The 10,549-nt window shown below is 49.9% G+C and overlaps 1 protein-coding gene across 4 annotated transcripts in view; it reads left to right on the top strand.

The window, feature by feature from the left end:
* Positions 1 to 10,549, top strand: part of KATNIP (katanin interacting protein) — a 225,682-nt gene that overhangs the window by 204,697 nt on the left and 10,436 nt on the right. For all 4 annotated transcript variants that reach the window (XM_027771785.1, XM_027771786.1, XM_006148283.2 and 1 more), the window contains 3 exons: positions 1,341 to 1,518; positions 7,626 to 7,791; positions 10,185 to 10,342. In XM_027771785.1, coding sequence (XP_027627586.1) covers positions 1,341 to 1,518; positions 7,626 to 7,791; positions 10,185 to 10,342 — 502 coding nt within the window. The remainder of the gene's footprint in view (positions 1 to 1,340; positions 1,519 to 7,625; positions 7,792 to 10,184; positions 10,343 to 10,549) is intronic.

Here is a 10,549-nt window from a genome sequence, read left to right as displayed (position 1 = left end):
TCTTTCCCTCTCATGAAGGAAATAAATAAATAAACTTAAACAAACAAAAACATAAAGACACAGTGTATCAGGAAATGACAGGGCAGAGGAGAGGAAACCACGCTCTGGGACGTCCATGGCTAGGCCTTCTCAGCCGCAGAGTAGTCCTTGAACCTCTCTGGACCTCCAGTTTCCCAGCTCAGCTGAGATGGGGGTGGGGGCGCACTCCATGACGTCTGGGCTCCCTTTTGGCTCTACAGACAAACTTGCTGTACAAGTTGCAAAGAGGATGGATCTTTTCATACTGAGCCACTGAGCAGGGTGCCAGATGGATGACAGACTCCCAAGGGTAGAAGGGGTCACTGGGCCTGGGTCTGCTCTAATGGGAGACTATTACGGAAAGAGAAACCCTAGCCAGATAGCTGACAGGCCTTGACCGAGGCCTTCTCTCGGTTGAGCTTTCTGGGCATACGAACGACTCATCTGAATGGGTCAACCCCAGGGCCCACAGGTTATTTCTAAATGGTCTCTGATGGAGAGAGATGGTGGTGTCACCATGGGTCACTTCCTTGGCCCTGAATCCACATGAGTGCCTACAGTAGTGGCCGATTTGCGAAAGATGCCGTTTTCTAACACGGGCTTTCTGGTATCTCTGCTCCGTTTGGCTACGTGTTCAGCTCTTCTGTTTATACTGAGTTCGCACCATGTGAGGCCGTGCCAGGTTCCGGGACGTGTGACCTAGAAGCCCTGCGGTTTCTCCCTCAGGAAGCTAACTCTCTGGCAGGATAGATGGATGTTTACCAAATGGTCGCAGGATCAAGTGGTGACCAGGGCATGGAAGAGGAGGCGCAGAGTGGCATGGCAGGTCATCAGTGGAGGTTCGACCTGATCAAAGAAATCGGGGGCTTCCCTGAGGGAGGAAACTCGGATCTGAAGCATGAGCCCAAGTGGCCAGGCCACCTGCAGAGGCCCTGTGGTAGGACAGAGGAGTATAAATATGAGGGACTGAAAGACCCCTGACGCACGGTGAAGCTGGAGTAGGGAGAAGCCAGGTGAAGACGACTTAACCAAGGACATGGGAAGTCATGGAGTGTTGTGTGGGTGAGGTGGCACCATCTGATGGGCGGAGGAAGGACCCAGGTTTAAACAAGCCCAGTCCATTCACCCTGCAGCCATTGCCTGAGCATTCTCTGCAGCCTCGGCCTGAGGGGAAAGGTGCAGAGCCTACCCTCAAGGCACCTCCATGGGGTCTGAGTTCAGGCTGGTAGGATGGCAAGGCCGAGATCCGTCCTCCTGTCTCCATCTTAGATACCTCCCCCAGAGCCTCTGGTGTTGACGGGTCACTTTTCTTCCTACTGCAGGCCTTCAGCTGAATTTCACTGCCTCCTGGGGGGACCTGCATTACCTGGGTCTCACTGGCCTGGAGGTGGTGGGCAAAGATGGCCAGGCCCTGCCCATCAGCCTGCACCAGATCTCCGCCTCCCCCAGGGACTTGAATGACCTCCCCGAGTACACTGATGACTCCCGGACCCTGGACAAGTAAGTGTGTGCAAGAAGCAGGATTTGGGGGACTGTGTTCTGTATCTTAGACTTCAGACGCAACAATCAAATAGCATGTGTCACCTCCTCTCGGCCACCCACTGAGGTGGTCAAGCGAAGGGAGGCTTTCCAGGTCCCCAGGGTGAAAAGCAGCAGGCAGTCAAAGCCAGGTTCTCCTGCTTCCAGACCCGGCTGCGGGCAGGGCTTCCCGCACTGTGTTAAGCACGGCGCCTCTCACGCAGGAGCTGTCTGCAACCTTGGCAATGGACAGCTTTGCGTTTCTGCTTGAGCGACCCTGGCCTCTTGGGGAGGGGGTGCTGAGAGCGTCTGCTCCCCTCCTGGAGGCTGGAGGCGATTGCTGAGGAAGTCTCTGCTGCCGGCTGCGCTGCCCTTGCCCCTGCACTTGTCAGATTTCACAAGCCAGGGTTGGGTCGAGTCAACAAGGGAGCAAGCCTCAGAGACAGCATCGATCCATAGGGACCCTGTAACCCACAGCTGGCTCTGGACAGCTGTAGGGCCAGGGCACTGCCTGGAGGTATAAACAAGAGGAGTCTAGGGGAGCCAGAGGGACGGGAGTTCAAATCCCACCTCCGCCCATGCCAACTCCGTTTTTTAACCTCATCAGTAATAATTACAGTAATGATATAATAACTGATATTAAAATTGCCATTTTATGAGACTTTATTAAGTGACAGGCACTAGGCTCTGCTAACCACATTACAGGTATTCATCCATTTAAACTTCATACAGCCCTATGAAGAAAATACTATTATTACCGCTTCTTTACAGAAGAGGAAACTGAGATACAAAGATGTTAAAAACTGCCCAAAGGTCACCCAGACTAGTTAAGTGGCATGGTCATGATTTGAGTCCAGACCTGTGGGGCACCAGCACTCAGCCACTAAGTTCCTGCCTTGGTTGCCTTATCAGTAGAATGAGCCCCTGGTTGGGAGTGGGGAGGGGGATTGTCACATTACAGCTGCAACTCTCAGCCTGGCCCAGAGGCCTTTTGCGCCACCAGTGTTGGCTCCTCCCTGCTTTCCTTTAAGGTGGCCCTTAACCGTGGCCCTTATCCCCTCAGTCATGGGCTGCCCTGCCCCAACCTCTGTATCCTGGCAAGTCACTCTCCTCCATGCTTAGGTTGGAGCCCAGGGACCTGGCTCCTGGCCAGCTACAAAAGTGACCAACACAAAAGTGGCCTAGCTGTTCATCCACAGCCCACTAGCGACCATCCCTCTGGCCAGATTACCTTGTAGCAAATCCCAGGCCTGGTGGTGTCTCATGTAAATAGTTCAGTATGTAGCTCTAAACAATAAGAGGGAAAAAAAAAAAAAAAAACTCAGTGTCATTACCTTTTTTGTGTGTGCTATAGCGCATGTGCACTCTCCAGAAAGAGAGAGACAGAAAGCGAGAAATCACCTCCCAGGGGGGATGGCCACGCCGCAATCCCTTCTCCTCCATTCTCCTCTTGGGATCCTGGGCACGCATACATACGTGCTCAGCGTGAGTTTAAGCCACCGAGTCCAGGACTCGAACCATGGTCGACTATGTGGGAGTCCAGCAACATAGCCATTATACCAACTGCTGGCCCCTATTACTAGACTTTAAAAAATTGACTGTGTGAGCAGCCACGTAGTACAGTGGTTAAGTGCTGTGCATTGGGAACCAGATTCCACATGGCTGCAGTTCATATCGGCCCCTGTGCCTTGAAAAGCACAGCGGGCACACGTGCATTTGTCCTGATTCTGACACAATGGAGAGAAAAAGATTGTGGTGTGATCATATCCCGTTCTGGGTGCTCTTTTCTTTGTCTCTCTCTCTTTCTCTCTTACTTGAGCCCATGCCCTCTGGCAATTAAAAAAAAAAGGTAATGATTCTCTAAATTACCAGATATGTATCAGGTTCACTGATAGTCTCCCCACCTCGTTTTATAATTTAAGATTGTTCTCAAGACCCAGATAAGGTTCATACCTTGTGATTAGTTTATATGTCTCCTCAGCCTCTTGTAATTTCTATATTCTCTTCCATCTGTTTCCTTCTTTTTCCTTGTAAATTATCTGTTGAAGAAACCAGGCTTTTGCCCCAGGAGTCTGGATTTTACTGGTTGTGTCTCAGTGGTATTGTGTAACCTATTACTTGACCCCTGTATTTCCGGGAAATCATCCTTAGCTCTAGAGGCCTGATTAGATTGAGGTGCAACCACAGAAACAAACAGCTGCATGGTGTCACTGTGTGTGGCTGTAGGACTTTTCTTTTCTTTTTAAACTGTAGAGCAAGTGTACTCCCATGTGAAAGAGAGAGAGAGAGGGAAAGTGAGAAAGCCTTCCCTGGAGGATGGCCATGCCGCAATTCTTCCTCCTCCATTCTCCTCTCAGGATTTTGAGCACACGCACACATGTATTTTTTTTTTTTTTTTGGAGAGGTTTTTGCTATAGGGCGCGTGCGCTCGCCAGACAGACAGAGAGAGACAGAGAGATAGAAAGCAGGAAATCACCCCCCAGGGGGGATGGCCACGCCGCAATCCCTTCTCCTCCATTCTCCTCTCGGGATCTTGGGCACGCACGCACACGCGCCCGGTGTGAGTTTAAGCCACCGGGTCCGGGACTCGAACCGCGGTCGACTACGTGGGAGTCCAGCAACATAGCCATTACGCTAACTGCTGGTCCCGCACACATGTATTTTTAAGTCACTGCCCAGGGCTCGATCCACACGATCAGCCACATGGGATCCAACTGCCTTAGCCACCGTGTCACTGGCTGACCTGGGATGTCCTGTGGATAAGCCTTTTGTGACTTTGGCAGTAGTCATCCTCGGTGGTAGACCATTCATTCATTAGGGGCTGCGAACAGTGATATTCTAGTCCTATCATTATCTTTTTTACTTATGAGAAGTTTATGGAAAAATGAAATTAAAATATGGGTTTATTTTGGTGGAAAGAATTTTGAAATCAATACATCTTCTTTTAAAAAAAAAAAACATATGCATTCTCCATGAACTTTTTGAAGACCACACATGTTGCTGACATTATTACAATAAAAGAGAATTTCCTTCAATTATTGATTAATCTGTGGTATAGTTCAAGCAGGAAAGGGAGGCCAGGCAGTGGCATAGCAATAATGCAACTAGACCCACATGGGAAGATCCTGGGTTCAAGTCCCAGGACTTCCCTATGTGTGCCAGGCACACGCATGCCCATGATCCAGGCTGGCTGAGTCTGGGGTGGCATGCAGTGTGAAGCCCCCACTAGGGATGCTTGTCTCTGCTTCTTTCTCGCTCTTGGAAGAAATAAACTTTAAAAAAAAAGAAAAGGCAGCCTAAATGCTTGATTCTCTCCCTCTCCTACCTTCTATTTATTTGTGTGTGTGTGTTTGTTTTTTAAAATAAAAAATTGTTTCACTAGCACCCTTTAAACATTTTTCTGTTTGTTTTTGAGTATCATTATAAACTCATGGGTTTAAACATACTGTGTATGAAGAGTTTTAATCCACTGCCATTTTAATGCTCATATCGTCTCCTCTTAGACACTGGGAGCTCCTGAGTCCTTTCGACGTAGTTGTCTGTGACGGCTTTCTTACCTTCTTATGTGATGGAATGTTCCAGACTCACCTTGTGTATTTCCTATCCCAGACTGGAACCAGCTACTTCTTCAAGAAACCCTAGTTTCTCGTGGTGGGAAATGGTAGTTAGAGACCATAATCTAGCCACTGGGGATGCTCACTGCTATGGAGTCAGTCACTGTTTCTGACTGTTTTATGGACAGAGCTAGACTTGATTCATGTAGATATTCTTGAGGGTGTCTGTAGGGCCTCCCCTCTGTCAGCTATAACTGCTTCAGCAGTTCTCTCTACTCTCCAAACTGGGCAGAACTTGCTGTGGAGGCAGCTCCATTTCTAAAACAAAAAGGTAATTGCTTTTGGAAGGAAATAGAAGGTTCTCTAGTGGTAGTCCTCAATCAGCTTAGTTCCACACACACCCCAGTGTTGAATTGCTGAATTTCCTCAGTTTTAAGATGCCAGCGATTGTAAGACACATCATCCATCAATTTAATAACAGCCTTTTAGAGAAAAAAGAAACATTACCTCCTTGGATGAACACTTAGATTGTAAAATTTATTCTAAGCCCAAAACTTTGAAATGTAAAAAGAAAAAAAGAAAGTTTATTTTATAATCTAGGATGTGGCAACAGCCTGAGTTTCTCTAGCATGGCAACCTCAAGGTCATCAGGAGTCCGGGAGGCTGGAGTAGGGGAGGCTCTGAAAAAGGTAGGGATTGCTAAAGCCAACAACTGAGCCACTGTTTCTGGGTCTTTGGGGGCAGTATAATCACATGGGCCAGAGCCACAAGGACAAGGCCCTGAGGTCTGAGCTGAGGCATGCTGGGCACAGGGCGGTCCGTGGCCCCTGTCTCTTGGGGACAAACAGACGCAGAGTTGGGAGGCTGAGGCTGGATGTCCTAAGCAGGGGACCTAGACACTAGCAAGAACTGAGCTGACAAGTTCCCAACAGTGTATGGGAAGAGCTAAAGGATGCCAGGGGGTTCCTCCTCCTAATGGTTGAGGTTCCCTGGGACACCCAGGCTGTGTGGTTACAATGCGTGGCCTGGTCAGACTTGGTCCCACAAGGTCACCTGGCCCTTTTTGGACTTGTCCTAAGCCAAGAGCTGCCAAGTTCAAGTTCACCTGGGGCTTTAGTATCCCATGTGGTTATACTGCCCCCAAAGACCCAGAGACAGAGGCCCAGCTGTTAGCCTTCACAACCCCTGCCTTTTCCTGAGCCTCCCCTATTTCAGCCTCCTGGACTGCTGGTGACCTTGAGGCTGTGTCACTGGGAGAAACCCAGGCTGTTGCCACTTCCTAGATTGTAAAATAAACTTTAGTATCTCCTCTAGCACAAGAGAGAAGGCTGGACCAGCAGGTGGTGTGGTGGCTAAGGTGCTGGACACTCCCAGATGGCCAACCATGGTTCGAGTCCTGCACCGCATGGCTTGCTTTCTTACTTCCTCTCTCTCTCTCTTTCGCTCTGTCTGGTCAAATTAAATGAATGAATAAATACAACTAAATAAATAATTCTTTAAAAAAAAAAGAAGGGAAACTCTTTCTTCAAAATATGCCCTAATCGTGTTGGGTAGATTCACTTTACAAGCTATAGTGATGTATAGTGATTGAATGTATAAATTAAATTTTTTTAAAAAGTGCCCCAAGAGGGACAACAAATGGCATGGTGGTTAAGGGATTAGAATCCCACATGGCTAATTATGGTTTGAGTCCAGACCTGGCAGCTTAAAAATCATGCTGGGCATGTGTGCATGCATGCTCAAAATCCTGAGAGGAGAATGGAGAAGGGATTGTTATGTGTCCATCGCCCCAGGGGGTGATTTGTCAGCTTTTCTCTCTCTCTTTCTCTCTGGTAAGTGCACCCGCCCTATGGCAAACACAAACAAACAAACAAACAAAAATGTCCTAAGGTCAGTAGAGCAAATTTACAGAAAGTTTAGAAAAGAGAGAGAAAAAAAAAATTCTTCTCCTGTCCCCTATGGCCCCAATATGTTTTTCACTCTCATGTAATCTGATTGTCTTCATTTTGCAGCAGTACATCCAACATCACTGCCATCCTGTTATGGCAGCAGCCTTGAGAGCACCCTGCTAAGCACAGGGTAACTTACTTAGTCATTTCCCCATTCAGAGATTTTTTTTTTTTTTTGACCAATGTAAATAACACTGCAATGAATATCTTTGTGCAGATAGCCTTTCCAACTTGTTGAGAAAATATTCCTTAGGGAGGAAAAAAGGACCAGAAATGGCATCACTGGATTGGTTCAAAGATTCTGAAAAGAAATACATTTTCCTCTCCTTATTTTTAGCCCTGGTGCTTGCTCTTCTCTCCGCACTGTAACAGCATAGGCCGGTCTTCTTCCCTTTTTAAAAATGTTCATCTAGTTCATAGATGAGAGATGGCTCCTCACTGTTACTCTAATTTGTCACGCCTCCCCTTAATGAGCCTGATCCAGCCAGGGTAGGCCAGGCAGGGGGCTGAGTGGGTGTAGGGCCTGCTGTGTCACCTCCCCTGTGACAGCTGTGCCATCATGCCACTCTGTCCCCATTGCATGCAGGTTAATTGATGGAGCCAACATCACCATGCAGGATGAGCACATGTGGCTGATCCCCTTCTCGCCGGGGCTGGACCACGTGGTCACCATCCGCTTTGACAGGGCCGAGAGCATCGCAGGCCTGCGCTTCTGGAACTACAATAAATCTCCCGAGGACACCTATCGAGGGGTAAGCCGGGGAGCAGCGACCATGCTCAGTCCACTGTCAGGGAAACGCACCTTGATGAATGGCTGGCGTGGCTGCCGGAGAGGAGCATAAATCCTCCAGAACTTTCCAAATGGAGCTGGGGTTACATCCAAGGAGAGAGCGAACTGCTGTTTGGAGCTTCGAACAGCAAATGCAGACTGAAGAACCGGGGGCGGCTGGCGAAACTACACGTCCTGTTTCCTCTGGTGCTGGGGGGTCATCAATAGGCCCCACCCCAATCCATCCCGATTGGTTCTGGCCTGGATGTCTATCAAGCGCTTAAGCAGCCGGGCCTGTGCCAAGAGGGCTTCATGAGCATTCGTCATTTCATTGGCTCGTCATCACAGCCTCTGGGTGTCATTGCCCCCATCTCTTCAGGGTTTTAAACTGAAGTTCAGAAAGGTTTGGTTACTCATGTGAGGTCACACAGCTTGAGATCCCATCCAGGTCTGCCAGGCTCGGAGCCCACTCTGTCATTTCCACACTGAGTTCTTTTCTTACTGGCTGTGAAAAAGCAGGGGGCCTCTAGAATGAGGAAAAGAACATCAGAAGAGCCCCTTTCTTGGGGGACGGCGAATGAAGACACTAGTTCCCTCCCATCACACAAATGTGGTGGTAAGGCCACTGAGATTACAGCACCAGAGTTAGGACCCTTTCAGGAGGGCCTGAGTCTGAGGCTCAGCTCTGAGCCTACCAGCTCTTAGCCCTTTCCTTAGGCCTGTTTTGTTGTTTTGGGGATGAGAAGTGGGTAATACCTGTCTCAGGAAGTTTGGTGTCAGCAATGCCACACAAAAATGGACCAAGCCAGGCCCAGAAGGGAGAGATGCAGAGAGATGGAGACTGGGTCCCAGTGCCAGCCATGTCTGATCACTCGGCCTTGGGACCTGTGATCCCAGACAAGGGCCAGTTACCCTCCATGCCCAGGTCCACGTGCCCAGTGGCTGACATAGAGGGGTTCCAAAATGGGGAGGGGACGAAGGGCCTGGGAACACATGAGTTATCCCTGAGACCAGGAGCAGGGCCCTGCTGTATTCCCAAAGAGGAAGTTCTGCCTGTCCGATCAGCACCAGGCATGTGGGCTAAGGTGTCAAGGAGCCCTGATTCCAAAATCTATAGTCAGAGAGATGGTGCTCCCTGCCCCCTCTGCCCACTACCACCCCCTGCCCATAGCACCGGTAGTGGTTGAGACACCTCAGATTCTGCTACAAGAGCTTTGACAGTTGTAGGCAGATCCTGGCCAACTGGCCGGAAGACTGGCCCAGAACAGGAGCACCCACTGACGCAAATCCTCGTGAATCCGGCAAGCTCTTAGTAAGCACCTGTGTGTTCCAGGCCCCCAGGCAGATGGAGAGATGGTCCAGCTGGGGTTTCTGCCACGGCGAGAGACCCAGAGACCACCGAATGCATTGCTAAGGAGTACATGCCCTCCACGGGGGAGCTGAGGTGTGTTGTGTGAAATATTTAGTTTTCTGGGTCCAGGCCTCTAAAGTTAGAGACTGCCTGAGACGCAGAATGAAGATTTCCTAAATTTTTTTTGAAAGTTTAGGTAATAAAAAATAAAATAGAATTTCCCTTCCAAGGCCAGGAGCCAGAAGGAGGGGAAAAGGAGTCTCTGAGAAAAAAGGAGTACCAGAGAGAGTCCAGTTATATCCCCTCCCGCGCTGTGATTGATGAGGAAGTTGCCGTGCCTTCACCTCAGGTCTGTCTGCTCAGACCTCACTATTTACCTACGACAGAGCTGGGCTGAGAAAGAACAGGGAGTGGCTCGCCCTGCCCCAGGGAAAAGCACAGGAGGGCTGCTGACATGTGAGCCACGGTCCGAAGAAGCAATGCCACGCTCGCCCTTGCGGAGTGCATGCTTTGTGCCAGGCACTGTTCTGGACACTTCACTTCACATACGTCAACTCTCTACGATGTCTACGATGTCCGTGTAACAGATGAGGTCATTGAGGCCCAGCTAAGTTCAGTAACTTGCACAGCTGCTACTGAGGGGCGTTGGAGCTGCATCCATGCCCTGCAGCCATGTCAGCCGCTCTGGCTGTGAGGTGGGTAGAGCTTGGTAGACTCACGCTGTTCCCGAGCGTGGACTATGTGGAGTGTATGAACGTGCCCACTGGGGCAGGGGGCAGAATCTGCCATCTTCCCAGGACCCAGCGCAGTGGCTGCCATGGAGTAGAAATGGCACTGAGAAGTGGACCCGGGCCAGGTGGTCTGGTCCTGGAAAAAGGCCAACCCCTGCTATTTCTCCAGCCTGGGGACTCTGCAAAGACTCCATGGTCAGTACCAGCTGCCAGCAGTGCCAGTCACATTGGCTGGCACTGCCTCCCCCGTACCGGCTTCCTCTCTTCAGGCATGTTACTGCTTTTGTTTGTCAGGCCAAAGTCGTCCACGTCTCCCTGGATGGCTTGTGCGTCTCTCCCCCAGAGGGCTTTCTCATCCGGAAGGGACCAGGCAACTGCCACTTTGATTTTGCTCAAGAAATCCTCTTTGTGGACTACCTACAGCCTCGACTGCTGCCCCAGCCGGCCAGGAGGTGAGGGGGTGCATCGCGTGCTTCTCAAGGGGCTCTGAAGTGTAGACCTAAAGGATTTTGAAATGATGATCAAACGCCTTGCTTTTCAACTGGGCCATTTTCTAAAGCTCAGCCAACCCTCTCCGGAAGCCTGTGGGATGTGCCCGCCTTGTCTGGGCTGTTTGGGTTTTCACAGTCTGGAGTGCTTAAGATTTTAAATGCTTCGTT

Source organism: Tupaia chinensis, unplaced genomic scaffold (genome assembly GCF_000334495.1).
Source record: "Tupaia chinensis unplaced genomic scaffold, TupChi_1.0 Scaffold000231_1, whole genome shotgun sequence".
In the NCBI taxonomy this organism is placed as follows: domain Eukaryota; kingdom Metazoa; phylum Chordata; class Mammalia; order Scandentia; family Tupaiidae; genus Tupaia; species Tupaia belangeri.
The sequence above is the reverse complement of the archived record's forward strand: the minus strand, read 5'-3'. Positions and strand labels throughout refer to the sequence as shown.